The sequence below is a fragment of the Empidonax traillii genome, unplaced genomic scaffold, assembly GCF_003031625.1.
Source record: "Empidonax traillii isolate 1590-97213 ecotype Southwest subspecies unplaced genomic scaffold, ASM303162v1 scaffold189:size1549363, whole genome shotgun sequence".
In the NCBI taxonomy this organism is placed as follows: Eukaryota; Metazoa; Chordata; class Aves; order Passeriformes; family Tyrannidae; genus Empidonax; species Empidonax traillii.
The window spans coordinates 838,312-859,910 of NW_020955382.1; the positions used below are offsets into that span (position 1 = coordinate 838,312).

Sequence of the window (21,599 nt, forward strand, 5' to 3'; positions counted from 1 at the left end):
TCTTTTCCATTTTCTTTTCTACTGTCAATCAGACAGTAGAGCTCTTAAAAATTAAAAGATGATGGCCCCCAGGTATGCAGTGGCTTTCAAGGCAATATCCACCAAATATAAAGGGAAACCTGAAATTTATTCTCAAATGGAGGTGCTGTCTATATGAAAAATATTTGTGCACTATATCCCCTTAACAAGTAACCAGAAACAGGTATTAGGAAGTATTTTTGAGCATGAAACTTGTAAAGCTGTTGCTAATAATCAACTGAGATTTTTTTAATTTGGTTAAAGGTAGTCTGTAAATAAAATGCAAATGAATCTCTGTGTGTAGCTTCAGTATCTAACTGTATATCATGTGGCTTTCTGGACATAAGTTGTGATGGAAGAAATTGCAATTCAGTGCAGCATCTTTTCAAACTGCTCTGTCCACTCTTCACTCTGGTCCCTGTCAGCTGCATATGTTGCTTTTTTCCTTTCCAGTCTTGTATCTCTTTCAGGTTTTTGACATGTTGGTTATTTTTACTTCTTCCAGTTTTTCATTCCCAAACCGTGTGTTGGCAAGGTGTAGCTGATGCTGGTAGATACCTTGGGAACAAGCGGAGGGAGAGCTAAGGATTTGGGTAGCCCTGTAACAGATAGCATGTGTGTGTGTGTGTGTGTGTGTGTGGGAGGGTGGTATTCTTCATTTTGTTTAACCTGTGAAGGCTTAGATTGGCCTTTCCGTGGTCAACAATTGAAAATGTGATTTGAGACATGCAGTTCTGTGCTGGAAAGGGAAATGGCAGAACAGGTGTGCAGAGGCACTAACTGTGTGTGCGGCTCTATGCCTTAGATAGTGAGGAAAAAATTCTTTTCACTTTAGATATGTGAAATAGGAGAATACTGTTCCCTAGTTTGCTGTTTCCCTTCTGTACTTCTGTGTGTGTTAGGAGAGAGGAGAATGCTTGATATAGGTTATGTTTGCCACTTGAGTGCCAAGACCGATATGTTAAATTTCACCATTTTTTTTCTATTATGTATGCTAACTACATGTCAGAGTTTTGCTCAGTGAAATTATTTTTTAAGATATTTCAGTTGGATATTTATATTCCTGAAGTACTGTTTTCAGTTAAGAAAATGTTAATATGTTCTTCAGGTATTTATGACTCACTTATAAAGAGCGTCTGAAAGGATTAACTGCTGTTTGCTTATTGTATAATTTTTCGAAAATATTGATTTCTGAATTGCAAATGCTGAATGTAAAGTACTGTGAGAAATCCTATTTTAATTGAGTTTCAATCCAAGTGTGACCTTTTGGTGATAGATCTTACTGGACATTTGATTGGAATTTATTTTTTTTCCTACTTAAAAAAGATATACTTTTTTTTTTTTCTCCCCTCAGAATCAACGAATCCCATCTGACATGGTGTTTCTCAGAACATCAGAAAAAACGGGTATGTTTTGACAATTCACATTGCTTACATGATAATTTGGTTGTTGTGGTAAAATTTTAGATTGTGCATTGTGGCCAGTTTGAATTGGTCAGATAGACTGATGGAGCTCTACCTTCACTCGATTAATGGGAGAGAGTCCATACGTGAGAAATACAATATGCTTGGACTGTAAACCAGGAGTAATCTTACTGTGAACCTGAAACTTCTGTAGGTACATTTCTCTAAATAGTTGACTTTTATTAATTGTTTTAACAAAAGGTTTAAATTAGCAAATGCTTGGTTATTACAATTTGTCAGCATTTTAAATTATCTACAACTAATTGCTGTCTCGCAACATTCATTTAAATGTTATCTGATTGTATTACAGCTATTAAATGGAAAAGAAATGAAATATGAACTCACCAGTATATGATTAAAATAATTATTTTTGGGAAAAAGGTTTTACAATTATCTAAACCCCTAAAATAACTGATTTTTTTTTTTTTTTAATTTTGTTTTACTTAAAAATAACAATGCCTTTTTGGTCAGTCAGAAACAAATATCTCCTTTATAGGAACCCTATAATTTATAGCTGTTTTGTGAAATTTAGAAATTACTATTGGATGCCCCCCTGTATAACTCAAATGAGTTTCCCTCCTTTATATTACCATTTCTCTTCAGATCCTGAAGAACTGTCTGTTTTTTGTCAGACAGCACTAAATTTCACAAAGCTAATAGCTGTGATACTGGTAAGCCCTGTATTGGTAGAACTTGGTGTTTCACTGTGGCATTAGAGGTCTGTCATATTTCAGATAAAAGGCTAAATTTGCAGAGATCATTTGCCTAGACCTATATATTTGCTATGAGAAGTTACTGTGTAGTTACTGGGTCTTGCTAATGACTTTCAAATACTGATTAGATGCAATTAATCATCTATAACTGGCCTGGACTGACAAAGTTTCCTAGTAGTCTTTATATAACCTCCATCTTCATTAACTACCCTCTGGTTCAGGATACATGGGCTTTTCCTTTTATTCCCTCTCACAGTACCACAGTTTATTAAAAAGGATAGTGCTTTTGACAGTTCAAATCTCTTATATCCAACACGATTATAAAAGGATTGATATTGTCCTTACTGCCCCAACATATGTTTTGCCTCAAGTCACAGCTCCTAGAAAAGTAAAAAGTAGGACTTCAGCACCTGTACAAGGATTACTTGAAATTAGGCCACTTGCATGCAAAATGGGAGTGGTAGAAGGTGAATATGTGTGTTGATGTGTTGATCCAGAATTTTCCTAGCCTTTACTAGCCTGTGTTGGATTTGATGTTACATATCAAGGTGTTTGAAAACAGTCATCATGTGCTCCAGCTGGGGGGTGTGCAGGTTGTAGTTTGTCATGTAGAAATGTATAGGAAATGTGTAGGAAACTCAATACGTAACACTGTGCAGTGTTTGCTGCTGTAGGAGCACCAAGAGCTGTTTGGTGAGAGCTAGCTCGCTCTCCTTAGGATCCTTGCAGCGGTTTGTATGAGGTGTGTTGTCCGTGCAGGAATAAATGAACAAGAGCACTAAGAGACAGTTGCCTTGCTTGCAACAAAGCAAGTCCTAAAATTGTATGGATTCTGCTTGTGAGGTTATAAGACACTGTGTAGTCTCCCTTCCCTATAGTACTGTTAGTTGAAGGATGGGGCACAGGTATGGTTGTCCAGAACTACAGGCCAGAAATGCATCTGCACTGGATACCTCTGTGCCTTGACTGCAATATATATGAATAGTAAATCTGGAGTGGCCACAGCTGATAGAACTTAGGCTATTTCTTTGTCAAGATATAGATGGGGGAAGGGAGCAGGGTGAATCCCTGTGTCAGAAATGTGCGAAGAAAATATTTTTGAAAGTAAGATCTGTCAAATCTGGTTCCGTGTTTAAGTGTACTTCAATCAGCTTTCTTGATTTCTTGAATGTCAGAATTTTTTCCTCTAAGAAGCTCCATTAATTTGCTATCTAGAAAATAAAGCTGCTTGATTTAAAGGTTTATCATGTTGTAACAATAGACTTCCCATAACTAAAATTAACAAAATACTCGTGAGCAGTTTGCAAGAGTTCTGTACCTACTGTGTAAATGTTCATGCTAATGTAAAGTGAGTAAAGAGCCAATTTAGTGAAATCTTCCTAGAATTTATTTATGTAAACTTCTGCTATACCCAGAATGTGACATTTACACTGAAAATATACTTTCTATAAACAAGCAACAGGTTAACTAGTTTTATTGGTGTTGCACTTGTTTAAAAATAAAACAAGAAAACAAACCACACAAAAATAATCCCCCAAACTTCAAGCATATGGCAGTAATTGTTTTTTTACTAAAGTGTGAACACTTATATCTGTAATTGTTTCTTCCTGATGTTGCAGTTTTGACTGATTTATGGTTTAATTTATAGTTGACAGTTTTAAGTACTTTGCGAAACAGTTTTTGATGGTTTTATGTTCTGTATGTAATTTTATCTTCTGTGCAATAAAGCAGTTTAACTATAGCTTCTTACTATAATTCTATGAAGAGTAGAGTTTGAACTAATCTTAAAATCCAATCCACCCTGTAAGCTTCTTTTGGGGCAAAGTACTATTTTCCAACTTCAGTATTTACATTACATGTTAGTGTGGTCTGCAGCACAGCTATATCCTATATCTTCAGCCCAAAAAAGAAGCCATTTGAGTTATCAATGAGTAGGTTAAACAGTTCAACCTAAACCCCACCCCCATAATGCACTTTTAGGTTTGTTGAGTTTTCTAGGGTACTTATTTCTAAGGTACTAATTCTACATAGCAGAAGCTGCATTTTGGGGTATCAATCTTATTTTGATAAAACTAATTTCTTACTAGGTGTATTTTTTCCCTTTCTTTATCAGATGCATTGTCTTTTAGCTAGAATGATATCTTCAAAGAATCTGATGTAACGACTTGATGATAATTGTGTTCCTGTGTCTAATTTCTGAGTTTCCTATGTTTTTTAATCAGACATTTACAAAAGTTATAGTCTGGAGACTAATATGGATAGGACTTTGTTTTGTATTCATATGGCAGTCCGTAACATTGGTATTCCTCTCTTTCATGAGCGGAGGCAGCTAGATGGCTGTTCATATTTAGAGTTAGGATTGCTTCCCAGGGGATTGGAGCAGGTGGAAATCACTCCTCAGATGAGAATTCTTTGCTGCTGTCAGGCTCCCCATATAACAGAGGTTTCCAAAAGATCTTCACTGACTGAAAGTAAGTAAAATTTTTAAAAATAGGAAATAAAAAAAAAACAACCAAAGAGCAAAAAAATGATGGAATTATTTATTGGGGTTTTATATATTTGAAACTGTAGGAGGGGATTAGTTATGGCTGACTCTTGGTTTTGTTCATTATAAATGATAAAGGTGACAAGCAATTTGGAAGATTTGTCCCATTTATCATCCGTCCACCAAATGAAAGGAAATGTTCATGCTGAGCTGGCTGCAAAAGATGGTTTAAAGGTTATTTTCATTTTTTGTAAGCAGGCATCATGCCAAAACCATCTGACTACCTTAGTGTAAAGTTGTTATGCAAATGTAGGCAAGATCTCTGTTGCACCAATACAAAGCTCCCTTGCTGAAATTAAGCTAGATTCTAAGTGGCCCTTAACATAACTTTCAGGTCCATTTTTAAATGCATTTTATTTGTCTATATGCTACCTTAGTCATAAATCAAAAGCTAGACAGAGCATTCCAGACATAATCATATAACTTTATAATTGTCCATAGGAACTGCCATGCATTAATAACTTTAGCATTATGGGAATATAATCAAAGACACTCTGTGTGTAAAACACAAGAAAAATTTCAAAGATAAACTCTTTCCTTCTTTAAGCTAAAATCCTTGTACTCCACATTGGCTGTGCCTTGGTTTAGTACCTTGGTTGTGCCTTGGGTCAGTAACTGGCTTCTGATCCAGGTCAGGTGTTCCTATGCTAACATGTTTCATGTTCTGGCATGAACAGGATCTGGTTCTTCATGAAAATCTGGTGCATGTGTTCATAAGACTTTGGAATATTTGTGCCCTGGAGACTTTCAAATGTGAAATTCTGAGAGGAACGCAAGTTTTGTGGGGCGGCTACAAAGTGTCGGTAAAGAATGAAGGAATCTTTTTTCCCCTGCAAGCTTTTCTTTTACACACACAATAACCTCAGATCCTTGGTATTCATGGGGAAAAGCTGCATGTGCAGTGGCTGGTTCTGAGCTAAGAAAATGCTGATTTTTTAGCTATTAGTTTTTCCTAGGTCCTAGAACAGATTACTGTTGGAGCTAACAGCTTGGCTTTTCTCTTATTCATGTGGCTCTTTTATAATTTCTTTTTTCGCAAAAATTCAAGGCACTTTATAAACTTGAGATCACTGATCTGCCGTACTTGGTTGAAGTTGGCCACAAGTCAGAAGTTACTGGGAGAAGGATGTAATGGCATTGTACATGGAATTAGGGCTAAATGGACTATTTGCTCAGGTCTGCTGCTGGAAGAGCCAATTAGCTTTAGGGCTTGGGATGTGCTCCATAGACAGTAGGACTGCAAAGATCTGTTTCTGTTCTCTACTACTGCTAACTATTTAGGCCTATGACAAACTAACCACAGTGCTGTTATGATACTGGCTTTTGTTAGTAGCTTTTTAGGGGGTGAGAGTTGGTTAATCTTAGTTAAGCCCTTCTTATTGTTCACAAGGTCCCCTACCAAATTGACAAAAGTCTGGGGGTTTTTATTTTTTATTGTTAGAGGTGATACTCTGAAGAGAGCAACTCCCACTGACTGATCAGTTCCACTGCTGTCAAGCATACTGTCACGCAAAAAGCTGTATCATAAGCCAACTTTATTATTGTATGTCTTTAAATCCAGTATATAGTAATTTTCTGGTGTGAACATTCCAAAATTCTGTTTATTTACCACTACAGCTGTGCAGTGCAAGCAATAGGGAAATGGAAAATCAGTTTGAAATTCTCAATCCTTTGTGAAGAACCTTTAATTCTTTGTAAGGTAGTGCCAGTTGCACAGTTGCTACATCTGTTGTTTTTCAGGCCACAGTTACGTTGTGTTGGTCTTACTTCTGTGAGAACTTTAGATGATATTGCAGAATGGTTGAAGCTGGAAGCAATTTCCAGGTATCATTTGGTCCAACACCTCTGCTCAAGCAGGGCCACCTAGAACTGGTTGCCCAGACACCATGTCCAGATAGCTTTTGAGCATTGCCAAGGAGGGAAATTTCACAGGCTTTCTGGGCAAGCTGTGCCAGTGCTTAGTAATCCTCACAGTTAAAAAATAATAATTCTTGTTGCCTTATATTCAGAGGCATTTCTGTCACTGAGGAGAGCCTGGCTCACTCTTTGCACCCTCCCTCCAGGTATTCATAGACATTATTAGGATCATCCTGAAACCTTGTCTTTTCGAGGCTGAGCAGTCCCAGGTCTCTCAGACTTTGCTCATGTGGGAGATGCTCCAGTACATAATTTTTATGGCACTCTTTGGACCTTGTACCACCTTGTACGGGAGAGACCCGCATGGGAACGGTATTCCAGGTGTGACCTCACCAGTGCAGAGCAGAGAGAAAGGAGCACCTCCCTCAGCCTCTGGCAATACTTTACCTAAAGTAGCTCAGGATACCATTACACTCCCCTGCTGCAGGGGCGTGTTCCTGGCTCATGGTCAACCTGGTGTCCCCAGATCCCCAGGTCCTTTTCTGCCAAACTCCCTTCTGGCTGGATGGCCCCCCCAGCACGTACTGGTTGTTCCTCACAGGTTTCAAGATTTCTCACCATTTCTTGTTGATTTATGGTTCTTGTCAGGCCGTTTCTCCAGCTTGTCGACATCCCTCTGGACATCCCCCATTGCACAACTCTGTGTCTTGAATTCCACTTACTAAACTATTTAAAAATAATATGTTTACTCAGGTATAAAATAGTAGTTTAAAACATATTTATGCTTTCCAGAATTGTAGCAAGAAGAGTAATTTCAATTGTATTAAAATTTGTAGTTAAGAATTCTCAGGATTCTTTACTTGTAATTACTTTAACAACAATGGTATGAGTAAAATGTAGGAATAAAACAGGAAAATTTTTATTTTGAGGCTTTGTAGCCATTCATTTCTGTAGCAATATAACTGTCTCAGATGTGATTTTTATTTTAAATGCTAACCATTTTACTGGCATAAACTCTGCAATGCAAGTACAGATTTAAGTAATGCTTCATATAGCTTGATTTGCTGTTGGAAGGAGCTGTGAGTTAACTAGTAAAGGCTTCCTCTAGAGTCTGCCATCTCAAAAAAAGTCTGCTTATCAAAGAAGGGAGTTATTTTGACAACTTTGAGTTCTTAAGCATTGCTCTATGAAAAGAGAGTGTGGGGCATGTTTTTTTTACTTGTTAAAAAAATCCAGTTTTGTAATCTTAAAAAGCAAGTATTAGTAGAACATTTATGTCGAAGAATTAAACTTCAAACTCACTTCAAGAAAAAATATAATAAAGATGATGCAAGTACTATCTATTTATTCTGAACAGTTGTGAGTAAGTATTCTACAAACATTTTAATTGTCTGAGCCCCAGCCTGTTCTGGAACTTCAGATATTTAAAAACCAAACTGGTATTTTTTCCTCTGGTTTGAAATTCAGTTGTGCAACTGATGTCTCTTTTTATCTCTTCATAAAACCAGCCACTGCAGAATAATAAGGCTGAAAGAGTTGCATTAGTCACACATTCTGGAATTTTCTATTATGTTTAGAAAACAAGCATTCTAAAACCTACCTGTCTGGAAACTGAAATGCTTTGAAAATCTATTGCTATAGAGAATGATAAATGACTAGAGTTAAGTTTTGCACATACGGCCAGATAAAAGTTTATCTTCGGGGCATGAGTAGCTGCCAACAATCTGTCCAAACTACTTTAATCTGTTTCTATACTTCAGTTCCTATTCTGTTTTTAGCATTTGATTTAACTCAGGCTTGAAATGTTGTGGTATCTACTTTGAGCCACTGAATAATAGTAATTCAGTGTGATCAGCTACTTGTTTGATATAGTCAGATAGTATGAATGTGATGTGGTGAAAGGAGGTGGTCTCAGCAGGCATTAAACCCCCAATAATATTACCCTATATTAGAGATGAAAATGTTATTAGAAGATGTGTATTTCATTCCCTAATTATTTTATTTTCTGTGCATACTTGGGCAATTGGCACAAACCACGTGTTTCATTAGATTTGTAGCAAAATAAGCAGTAATGAAGTAATATTTTGTTCTTTCTTTATTTAGAAAAATAGAAAAAAAGACTAGTAAGAGTTGAAAAAAATTATCTGTAAAGAGACCATTACTGTGTTAGGCATAAACTCTCCCGTTCCCACTTGCCAGTGATAATGCATTTCCCCAGAAATTTAAGGACATTTGGTGGCTTGGCTGGAATAGCAGTTCAAATATCCTGAAATCCCAAAGAATTTCTCCAATTCAGGTAATAACTTAAAGAAGCCGAAGGTGGGAATCATCAAAGCACATCTCAGACAGGCAGGGCAAGTCAGGCAGACAAACTGTATGTATATCAAGAAGTGGTAGACTGTGGGTATGTTGTCAAAGGCTTTGAAAGTAAAAGACAAAGAAATTACTCTTGCAGAAGTAAGGTTCAAGAATTCCTTGTGTAGAAGCAGTTTATAATATGGTGCCTATAAGAAGTATCTGTTCATAAGATTGATCCCATGCATTATGGGAGTGTTTGAAGCTGCTGTCACCTCTTTCTTGTCTTAAATTATTGAATCTGGGGTGGTTTTTTTCTTTTCTTACCTCAAGGCTCTTCTGGGCAAGCTGTTAATGTTGCCTTGATTCTCTGAAATAACTGGAAAATGTCTCTTGGTGGGCCTCATCTTTATTGTGAAAAAGGAATTTTTGCAAAATCTACAAAGTTCTGATTAGTAGGTCCAATGAGGATCAATCTTGCAATAGAGTTGTCTTACTAAAAATTTAGAAACGATCCTGAAATCTATCTTAATGTATTCATAAGGAGAGGATGGCTTGCACGTATTGATCTGATTCTGACTTTCATATGGGGCTTGAGATGTATGGCTGGCTGGAGTTGGAAAGGAAGCTTGTGGAGACCTGAACTACCTTAGTCTGGCAGCTCTCTTTCCTAACTTGGAGAACCTGGTAATACCCAGCTGAGGAGAGCACTGGGTTTTTCCATGCAAATGTTACAGCCTGTGTTGCCACGCTGTCATTGCTCTCAGTACGTGTGAAGGCTAAATACAATATGGCTCAAAAATTTAATTTCTTCAGCTACAGTTCTGATTTCAGGTGTCCGTGTAGCTTCGCACAGCCTTCCTTTGTCTTTCAAGTAAAAAGAAATTGGAAAATATATAAACCCTCTGCTGTTTGCATGATGAAGTCCAGTGTTCAGTCTTTGCAGCTGGGCCTCTTGCTTCTTCCAAGTTACCAAACAGTAAAGGAGAATGTGCTTTGCCCTGCTGAATTTTAATGAAAAATGTATCCTCTTGTTTTTCACTTGCCTATTGTAACCTGATGATTTTGTCAATTCCTTTGATTTGCACTTTTCTATGTTTAAGTTGTATTCCTCCTCCTCGTAATTTACTTACTGGAATGTCCTTCTAGTTAATTACTATTTCTGCTGCTAAAATCATCAAGGCAAAGCATGCTGCCTCGGATTCTGGTTTTGACCATATGCTTTTCTCAGCCTCCTGTTTGTGAGTTCTCCCTTCTTCTTCAAGAGAAAATGCTTTTTAAGTCAGCTATAAGCACTTTTCTTTGAGGTGTATATATATTTTTAATATTACAGGTCTTTAGAAATATATAAGTACATTAGGGAGGTTGATGGGGACAGTGAGCTCTGCTGTGCTGTCAGTGCTCTCAAATCAAGGAGCTGTTGAGTCAATATTCTTATTTTGATCTAAAAAGCAAGAATTTTTTGTGTTCTAAGCATTCTGTATAGCAGAATTTTTGGTTCAACCATTACTCTGAAGACATAAATAACACATACTATCTTTTTTCTGTATCACTGGGTTTCTGCAAAACGATAGCTAGTGTACATCAGAAGAATAATGAAGTGCATCAAATCCTATTAAATGGAAAAGATTAATGCTTTTGAGTATCCTTCTGTATATATCAAAATAATATGAATCAGTAAATGAAAATTTGGGAATGTGAATATGAGTGTGATTAAATTTTTTCTTTTACCTTGGAACATTGTTTGCTATATATAAGAGAATTCCATAATGTTTTAACAGAGATAAAAATTCCTAAAGCGTACTGAATCGATACAGCAATTCAAAAAAGATGCAATGTGATCAAACTTGGATTAAAAAACATCTGAGTTCTTGTCAATAAGGAACTGTGATGAGTGTAGGGGTATCATATTGACTGTGTATTAATACGTGGTATCCTATAAGACCATCAGCTGATTGTTTAGAATGTAAATGAAACTGTTGATGGATCCAGTGACTGATGGCTTAAATTCCAATTAATCAATTGCTTCATCGGTTTCTTAATTCAGATCAAATATCTCAAGTACACACAGTTCCTCCCTGGTCTTAAAAGAAATTAATGCTTTTAAACTAATTTAATCAGTTCTTCTGTAAATGCCACTACATTTTTTGATTGGATTCTATGGGATGGCATTGTAGCTTAAATGTTTGGGATGTTTCAGGCATCTTGGGGTTTTTTCCTCCCTAGAAGCTATCATAATTGAAAGCTTCTTGTTGCAGTAGTAAATGAAACTCTGTACTGCAGTGTGTCATCTTGGTGCTGCTATTCATCTTGTCATCGGTTTAAAATTTTCATGCACATAGTCACTTAAGTAATATGAATGATTTAAAAATTAAGTTGTTTGTAAATGACCTGGTTTTAGGTGTGCAAAGTCAAAGTGTGTTTTTCTTCTGTTGGTTATATTCTAGCAACCCATCTCTCTCAGTGCTTTTTCACTTAAAGCAGGAAGGCTGATAATATTACCAGACAATATGTAGCTGTTTATGACACCGCAGTTCCACGTGCCCTGTTTCCCAGTGACCCATCAATTAATTCATCAACACTTGACGCAAGCTCTTCACTGTGACACTTATACCAGTTGATCCTAATTTGATTGCCGTTAAAATCTTCCTTTCCTGACAACTGTTGTCAATTATACAAAATAAAATCAAGTATTCATAAGTAGGCTGTAATAGGATACAGGCAGACAGATTTAATAATTCAGTTTTGCCGAGGCTTGAAAGGCATTAGTTGTAGCTGTTGTTCTCATTTGTAAAAAATTCATTGGATGCCGCTCTAGAGAGAGAAGGCAGACATAATTTTATTTATTTAGATTTGACAGAGAAGAGCCCAGATGTGTAGTGATGGTTTAGCATTATCTCCGTCTAAGAAAAACTGACATGAATTCTTATCAGTTACGTATTCTATAAAGTAAATGTAATTTACTTTTATGATTTTTTTTTTTTTAAGACTAATTAAAGCGCCCACATTCTCCAATTGCTTTTTGACAATATATTTGTAATGGAGTGTGGAATTCAATCCTACATTTATGCAGAAAAAGAACAATACCTTTTCAAGACTTGGGGTGCCTGGTCTTTAATACGCTTGTAAAGTATGTACATCTATATACGACTAAGTTATAGTTCTTTCCCTCTGGTGCATCTTCATCACAGTAAAACATTGAAACGTATGCTATGGCATATTTGAATTATACCTATAAGTTCTCTTCAGTGCTTGTCAGCAAGCTTAAAAAAGAGCCTAGCCAATATATGGCAAAAAAATTGCTAGCAGAAATCTGTTAACTTTATTGTTCCCTAAGAGAAAGTTAAGTACAGTTTTCAGCACTTCTGAGTTGATTGACCTCTTCTGTACTATTTCTTTACTGTTTATACTGACATTTGTAACAAATACCACGTGTGGGTTGATTGTAAAGGTTCTTTGGAAGGTATTTATTTGAATATGCTTGTGAAATCTATAAATGGAAGTTATTTTTAAAAATAATTTCGCTTGTAAAATGCTGATTAAAGAGGTGCAGTTGAAGACAAGATCTGCTGTAAGTGCTCAAAGCAAGGGAAGAAGAAGTGAAGGACAGAAGCATGGAACTCTTCTGAGAATGTGTCATTCACTTTGTCATTTTTTAATGCTAATCACACTAGGTTATTCCTTGGTGGTCTTTTTCTCCTGAATTGAGAATCCTCTCTCTTCCATCTCATCTTAGGACTTCTTTCTCAGACCCTTCTTCCAGGACAGGAGCTGGGAAATGAAAATTATGTTCTGGATACATGACAAGTGGGATAGCTTAGTTTGTTATGGCAAGAAAACCATCTAAATTTCTCGTGTTCTTATACAAATATTCAATCTTAGTGTAATACAGATAATTTTAATGGTTTTGTTTTGTTTATTATAGCTTTCCATTAAAATCAGGTGGTGCAATTTTATATAGACTAGATTATTTCCCGTTTGCACAGTTTTTGCTCTTTTTCTGTCAATGCTGGTATTTTGGGTACCTTACGTATTTTGGATGTCTTGTGTTAACTACATTTTCTTTGCCTGAAAACTTGTAGAACTAGAAGCTACTTGTTAAACAGGCTGAATATTAAGCTGATTGTTTTAAGGAGAAGTTATCCATATTTCTGCTTAACAGAAACAACATTTCCAAATAAAATAGGAATAAATAATTTAATTAATACACAGCAATTTTTCTTTTCTGAGTGACTTGCTTAAAAAAACCTAGAAGCTAGAACGTGTTCATGAAAATAAGTAACATCCCAAGTAATAGCTTGTTTTCAGAAGCCTATATTAAAAACTAATTAATACTAAGAAGTATGTATATAAAAATAAAATTTAAGTGCTTTGTGCAAGCACAAGTTTATGTACATTACTATAATTTCATGAATTAGAGATATCCACACATAAAGAAATTAACATATAAAATATGATAAGCAAGTCTGGTAGTATAAAAAAATACTAGATTTGACTATTACATAATGATGCACAATATCAATTAGGAGAAAGCTTATAATATAATTGAATTTTACTTGATTAAGAAGCTTCCTTTTCTCATTGGGGGGGAATTTTTTTCCTCTTTTTATTCCCCCCCCCATTTTTTTTAAGCTTGAGATGAAAATATAACCAGTATTTTCCAAGAACAACCTGTGTTTAGTTTGAGAATTTTTGTTCAGGGCCCTTTTCTTTGGGATTTCTAGGGATGGGTAGGTCACTGATGCATGTGTGCACGTACACCATTCCCAGAAACATTTGTTGTGCACGTCCTTCAGGTATGTTCTGACTGAAGCCTTAAGTCCAGCACACACTGAGTAAGTAGAATTTTTCCTGTACTGAGCACCGTACCTTTGATTGATAAATGTAGGCCAGGCACGTCATGGCCCTAAATTAGTGCTTTTATAGATAAACTTTTGTACCTCTGTGTCAAAACACCGTAAAAGCTCCTGAAATGAACATTGTTTTTCTTAAGTATTGTATTAACACACAAAATAGCTTTAAAAATATATTTTCTTTTTTAATCTATAGTATCTCAAATAAACGTAAATAAGAAGTCTGTAAATAACTGGCAATATATCCTTATAGTTTTAAGTTACATAGTTACTTCAAGTTCTTTAAATTGTTTTAACCCTTTGTATTCGAGTGCTGTTTTGCCACAGAAGAGCAATCCTAGGGTAAATTTTGGGCAGGACTCAAATAATTGTAGTTTTGGTAAATCACCAAAACTGAATTTAGTCCCAGGACTTTGCAAAGCATTCAGGTTTCTCAATTTCATCCGAAGTAGTTTTAAAAATCAGTTTAGTTGCACTTGGGCAGCACCTTGTGCGTGGACTTGCTCTACACTGATTTATGCCTGTCTTCAACTGATTAGGCTAAATGAATATTATATCCATAGTTTAAATGTGCTCATGAAGTTTGCGCCACTTTTGATAAATGATTAAGCTATTTAACCCCAGTATAATTTCCTTAAATCAACCCTTAAATTCTATGTCGTATCATTCCAAAATTTTCACTAGAATGTGAATAAGACAGAAATAAGTCAGATGTTCACAATGTTCAACTTTGTCCTGTAATTTTGAATGACTGTGTATTGTCATGGGAAATGAGCATCCAGGTGTCCTCACTATATAAAGTAAAAGGCTTAAATTTATGCATTCTCCTTTATATGTGGCCTTTTAAAGATTTCTTATGTTCAGTGTAGAATTTCTTTTTTCATTTTCCTTTTTCTTTCTTTTTATTTTTTTCTTTTTATTTGATTTTTTTTAATAACAGCTATGCTTAGGTTGGTAACTAGATAAAGTACTTAATGACATTTCTTTAAAGCAGCACAGAACTTAAAAATAATTCATTATTTGCACTGTAAAATAATTGTCAGGTTCAGCAGTTATCACTGAATTCAGCAGGAACAGCAATTCCTGAGGTGTATAGATGGAGTTTTTTAACCTGGCAAGTCATATTCAATTTAGAAATACAAGAAATTTTTGACACTGACCCAAACTATTCTGCTGGAGTATGTAACACAGTTGTTTATTACTGTTTTGTGGGGGTTTTTGTTTTTAAATTTGTGATTGGGAGAGAAGGGTGCAATGCTTCTAATAATTTTAAAATGGAGCAATTAAAATAGTTATTTTTTCAGAATACTTTGATTTTTTTTTAGAAGTTTTATGTACTGTTAAATGAAATACCTCTCAGAGGTGAAGTACTTGTGACTTCCACACAATACACAGTGGGGAATATTTAATTTTACACAAGTCCACGGGTTTGGTAGGGGTGAAGGGTTAATTTTTTTTTCTAATTACATATTTAATCTTCCGTGTTTATAGCTTACTTAAGCCAGATTTAAAATCAGTACCCTACAGAATAATTAAAGTTACTTAGTCAAATATGCTGCAATATTTGAGATAGAAAAGATGACTGTATTGTTTCAGTTTTGTTTTTGTGATCACTATTGAAAGCTGACTTGGCACAAAGCAGTCCCTTTTTCTGGATAAAAGGGAAAAAGGCTATGAGATAAGTTATTGATGAAATTAACTGCTGAAGTGGGGAGGAAATGCAGCTGGCCAATAGATGTCATAGTGTGAGCTCTATTAAATGAATATATGTGCAGTCAACCATTCACAGGAGCCACACTGGTCTTGAACTGCATTGATCGATAGTATAATTGTAAATGAAATTGATGGAAGAGAGCAACCATTGACAGGAAGAGTAAAGAGAACCATGAGATGCCTTGTACGGGAAAAGCGTGATGGAGAGTAGGCTTATCTATGCCATTACCAGAAAGTATGGTGAAACCATGGTGTTTCTGGGTGTTCCTAGGTACTTCATGCTTCGTTATAATGCAGAGTATGTCACTGGACTCTCCAAAAAGTGCTTTATTCGTATTTCATTTTTAGAAGGAAGGCCATAAAGAATCCTGTCAAGAATTTAAACCCGGCCTTTCAAGAGCTTGAGTCACATCTTTGCAGCTTGCATCTCTGAGCTTTTGGTGAAATTTAGCTGTGATAATGTGTTCTGAGATCTGTCTGCGTTAACATTAAAGATGTTTTTACTTGCTATGCACTTAACATAAATATAGCTGTTACTTGAAAGCTTGTAAGCCTCTTGGTTGTGCAGAAATGCTGCTTTCCAGTCAGAAAAAATTTCAGGTGGCTTCTCTCTCAACCATGTCCTTCAGACCACTAACTCATTGAACTGCCTAATTTGGAAGCCTCGATGAATAAAACATTGGGTTCTGTTAGATTTTTCTTACACCAGGGCCCACATGTCCTTTCAAAGAATCTCTCTTAATTCGTGTTCACTGGTAGGTACTGTTTCTTGATGTCCTTGGCACGTTCTAGCAGACTGTCTTCTTGTCTGTAATAAGACTCAAACCTGGATAAACTCCTTTGCAGTGTTTTCTTCCATTTAATTTCTACCACATCACTTCTAAGGGTGAAACTACTTTGTCAGTTTTTATTGGATCAGTTGAAATATAGAAGGAATTAGATGCATATATACTTATATGTCTGTACACATTTGTTAAAATCTACAAATAACTGGAAAAATCACTTATTTTCACATCCATAGCATCCAGTAACAATAGTGTATACAGTTGTTAGGCTGTAGTGTAATGGAAATTGTAATTACTAATTCACAAATATTTAAGTCTTCTCTAGTGTAGCAATTGTGAAGAGTACTGCTGAAGTTTTACCACCTTTTTCAAAAGGCTTCAAGCTTGATGGAATTGTAGTTAATTGTGAATTTTTTAATAGATTTGCCACGTTCCTGTGCAGTCTTTTTTGAATCTTACATTAGTGACCTACGTAATACTCCAGATTTGATGATACCTGTCACACTAATTACTGGTGTGAGGGGAGGCTTTGCAGTGGTCTCAGTTTTCTGTTTCTTGAATACTGGTCTTCTGTCTGTACAGAACACTGATTCTCTTCAGCGTGTATCAGTCTGTATCTTGAGCTTCCCTCATATCTTATGTACTTTGCATGTGTTGACAGGTTTCCTTACTCTTGGATCCCTGAAAGATGATTTAAAATTACTTCTTTTAAGTATAGTACAACAGGACACAAGTTGCTTTGAGTGCTATCTATGTTAAGGATTTATTTTAAAAAATAGTTTTTTTGGAGGAGCTGGGAGACTATAAGCAGTAGAAGTTTGTGATGTCATACCAGCAAGGAGAACAAAATCCCAGGCATCGGTTCATTATTCTGTTGTGTTGGAATTGCATGAGTGACGGAATCCATAAAGAAATTAAACCTTTTATCAACTTCAATTGAATTTGTAGCTCTTGCTGGTAACATTTGGAAACCTGTAAAGTAGCATTTCCCTCAGTTCATAAACAGGCATATTGTTACTTTTATCGGAAAAATGGTGCAGTTTTGTGACATCTGGAACATTCCTGGGAGAAAGCACACAGACACTCCAAAATATTAATCCTTTTTCATGTAGCACATTTATTTTAAAATGGTTGTAAACTGTGTTACTTTCAATCTTGTATGTGTTTGAACCCAAACTGAATTTTTGAAATCAAAATAATAGTTTGATGTCTTTTTATAACTTCAAGGTTCGTGTTTCATTCGAACTGACCAGCTGGATGGAGAAACAGACTGGAAACTGAAGGTTGCTGTCAGCTGCACACAAAGATTGCCAGCTTTGGGGGTAAGCATTATATCTGTTTAGTTTTAAAATATCTTCTATGTGGGCATATGTATCTGTTATCTAAGAGATTATTACAGTGACTGTAAATATTGGAAAATGCCTGTTACTACTAGTCTTAATATTTTGTAATAAATAAGACACAGATATTCCACTGGATGCTGAATGAGAAGTTGGTTATGCAAATATACTTGATTTTGCATTGAAAAAGAGACTGAGTCAGAATTGGATTTTTATCTTTCAACTTAGTGGGTCTCGTTTTGGTCTCCATTGAGATCCGCACTCCACAGAAGCATATCACAGTTACAGTGTTTTCAACCAAGTGTTAGACTGCCAGTGCAAGTCATTCCTTGCCTCAGGAACCATTGCTTTAATGAGTAACTTGTGAGCTTGGGAAACAGCAGTCTGCTCCTGGAAGGTAAAAGTTCTCCTTGTTGCCAAGATGCACTCTGGTCTGATGAGGTGCTGACTAGGTGCAATGTACAAGTTCTTGCAGAGAGGGCTCTCTTCAGAGTTACCTGAATGTATTTTTTCAATGCATGTATGTGTTATGTCACGGATAAATCTTAAAATTATAGAAAAGGAAATGAGTGTGTGTATATATACACATTCAAAATAGACACATACCTACTCAAGCACATGTAAAATTATGTAAATGTCTCTTAACAAGGAGCTGAATTGTCCCTTATACTGGGGAAGCTTGCTGTTTTACAGGAGATTTGTCTTGGTGTTAAGAGACTTCCTCTGAAAACATACTCAAGTCACAAGATTGTGGAAATTTATCATTACAGAATTTCTAGTGTTTTGACACTAAATCTTTTAGGTGTTTTATTAAAGGCAAATGTACCTTGAAAGGGCTGTTAATATGTCATCTCAATAGAAGTGTTAGATTATGTGCCAGATCTTAGCAGGACTTCTGCAATTACACTTGCAGAATTAGAGTTGCTGCCACACTCAAATTTAGCAAAAACAGAGAGGGTTTTTTTCCTGTGTTCATATTCTCTGGCTACTGGCTTCACACGTAGCATTTTAGAATGTAAAATAAATCAGAAGTGGTTGAAGTTGAGGACTCTGCATTGGAATGGTAGGACATGCAGCCTCATCTTCTGCAGAAGTGAAAGTTTGCTAGAGGTGGTGGTTGTTTTGGGCATGTTAGGGAAGAGAAATGCAAGATATCACCATCTTGGAAATGGTATTCAGGGGTTAACTGTACAATATAGTAATCATTTCTTCCTTAGTTGTGTCCACTTAAGGCTACTAAACTGCCTCTCACTGATCTGTGCTTCTTGCAAGAGCTTTGTACTCTCCCTCTTGAGCCGTAGGTGACAATCTGAGTTGAGTCGTCAGATGTGGTTAATCAGGAGCTGCTTATACTTAACACACCTTCCCTGGCTACCAGCAGCGAGTGGGATCCACCAAGCAGTTGATGTGCCTCTGCCCTTCCTCACACCACTCGGTTACTGGTGCTTAACCATGCTAGACAGGGCTTTGTCTGCATTAAGCTGATGTTTCATCTTGAAGTAACTGACACCGGCTGTAATAGGTCCTGCCAACTCATCTAAACTAACGCTAAATTTTGATACTGCATGGGTTCTTCAAACCACTGGCACTTGGTGGTTCTTTATCGAGATAATTTTAAATGGCTGCTTCTCAGCAAGTCTGAGAAATTAGTATGAAGCTCTAAGCAAGCTGGGGATATCAAACTAATGAAAAATAGCATTGTGGAATTATTTTCTCATAAACCTAGTTTTTGTGCGTTATAATAGAGTCATAAGCTATATTTGTATGTGAGCCCTTCATGTAGTTATATATTTTTTTAAAAAATTGAAATGCAGTGTCCAGAATTATTTCTTTGGAGTTACAGTAAAAATAATGATTTTGGAAAAAAGAGCAAAAATAGGCCGCATTATTTAGACATGCAGGGATAGTGTTTGAAATTTTACACTCAACTTATCTAGAAAAGGGATGCTTAAAATACATAGCTGAGATTTTCTCAGCAAACAATATTCAGACTGCCACACGCAGTGGAAAAAGAAAAAGGCAAGCAAGTTGGTTAGAAAGTAAAGATCATTTGAGAAATGCATTTCTTCTTTGTTGCTGAAAACTTCTGTTAATAAAACTGGAAAATGGGGCAAGTTGTCTAGAAGATATTAAGTGGAAAATGTCGGTTGCTTTGTAGAAGATCCCTGTGCTTTGTTTCTGACTTGGGAAAAAAGCAAATTTACAGTGATTACCTCACTGATCTGTACAGTGTGTAATAGGGGCATAGGCTTTTTGATAGGCTTAAGGTTACTTTTGCAGAAACTTGGGGTTGGAAGCAGTCTGGCGCAGGGCTGAGAGCTTGGTGTTGCTGTCTAGGATCAGCACTGGCTTCCTTTTCTGTACAAAATGTCAGGCAGTGACCATTCTTGCTGCTAAAGGAAGCTGCCAGGACGGGATCACCCTGCCCCACTGTGTGTGCCATGTGCAGCACAGGTGCCTGGTGTTTGCCACCTGCAGTAACAGCTGGGCTTTTCCTGACCTCCAGGGACTTATCACACATAAGACCTGTCACAGTGTCTTCTCCGTCTGCTAGTGACATGATTTCAAAGCTGAGACTTACACTTTGTATTTACATATGGAAATGTATTTTTAGTAACTAAAAAATGTAACTTATGCAAATTGAGCATAAAATAGGCTATAAACAATTTGATTGCGTGTTTGACAGTTTATTATATTCTCTGTAATTGTCCGTCGTTATCAGATGTAAAAACATGGAACCATTAAGATTAGGGAAGACCTCTAAGATCATCAGGTCTAACCCTTAAACCAACACTGCCATGTTCACCACTGAACAACAAATGTCACATCCACTTGCCTTTTGAACACTTACAAAGATGGTGATACCAACCGCTTCCCTAGGCAGCCTGTTCCAATGCCTGACCACCCATGGGAAGACATTTTTCTTAATATTCAGTGTAAATCTCCCCTTGTGCAACTTGGGGCCATTTTCTCTGCTCCTGTCACTTTGTTACGTGGGAGAAGAGACTGACCCCCACCTTGCCACAACCTCCTTTCAGGCGGGAGAGTGAATACCTTTCGCTGGCACAAGCTGTCAGCCGTGTCAACAGAGCCCTGCTGTAACCCTACCCACCGTGACACCCAGAATAAACAAAACTGCAGGCCTTCAGGGGTTTTCTTAAAGAACAGATGACACCACCAAGACGATCGTTACAGATTTTGTTGTCTTTCTGAAGCACTTAATGTGATCAGAGAATTAAAATTTCAGCAAGTCATTTAATGATGGCCGTGTAACAAATATTGTTAACACCTAGATTAAGTTTCTTGCAATATCATAGTTATAGGTGGGACAGTTCTGAGGCATTCTTCTCTTGCTTGTGTGATCAACAATATTTATTAACAGCAATGAGGTCACTGTAATTTTCAATAAATGGTGACTTGCTGATTTATATCAGAAGATCCATACAGCAGTAAACAATACCATTTACATTTAATTAGTTTTATTGAACCAAAGGCAATTTTATTTGTAATGAACTACATGTTATGATTAAGAATGTATTTTAATGATCTTTAAGTAAGGTGAACAAATGTTGCCCTTGACCTAATAGAGGAGATTTTTCTGTGTTATTGATAAGTTTATGGTGGTATTTTAAATGGTGAAATGCAAAAGAAAACATTTTCATTATTGTACCATAATCAAGTAATTTTCTGACTTTCAGTGTAGAAGGATGAAATGTATTCCTTTGCATTAGTATTTCAAGTGAGATAATTAAATGCATATCAATTTTTAAAGAAAAATCTCACTACTGTTTTATTGTAAGAATAATTGTTATTACTTAAGATTCAAATTTTTCATATAGTTTCTTTAATCTAGAACTGTTACAGTTCCCAACCAAATGGTTTTTTTTTATCCTTGAGTAAGAAAATAACTGAGGTCACTTGCCCTTATTGTATTCTAAAAACAACGTAATTTTAGATGTAGAATATTGTTTCCATTGAAGGTATCAGTAGAACTGTTGAGCCTCTGAGAACCAGCAG

The 21,599-nt window shown here is 36.2% G+C and overlaps 1 protein-coding gene across 4 annotated transcripts in view; it reads left to right on the plus strand.

The window, feature by feature from the left end:
* ATP9B (ATPase phospholipid transporting 9B (putative)) overlaps positions 1-21,599 on the plus strand; it is a 158,455-nt gene that overhangs the window by 49,529 nt on the left and 87,327 nt on the right. For all 4 annotated transcript variants that reach the window (XM_027886517.1, XM_027886519.1, XM_027886520.1 and 1 more), the window contains exons 7-8: positions 1,373-1,424; positions 17,470-17,564. In XM_027886517.1, coding sequence (XP_027742318.1) covers positions 1,373-1,424; positions 17,470-17,564 — 147 coding nt within the window. The remainder of the gene's footprint in view (positions 1-1,372; positions 1,425-17,469; positions 17,565-21,599) is intronic.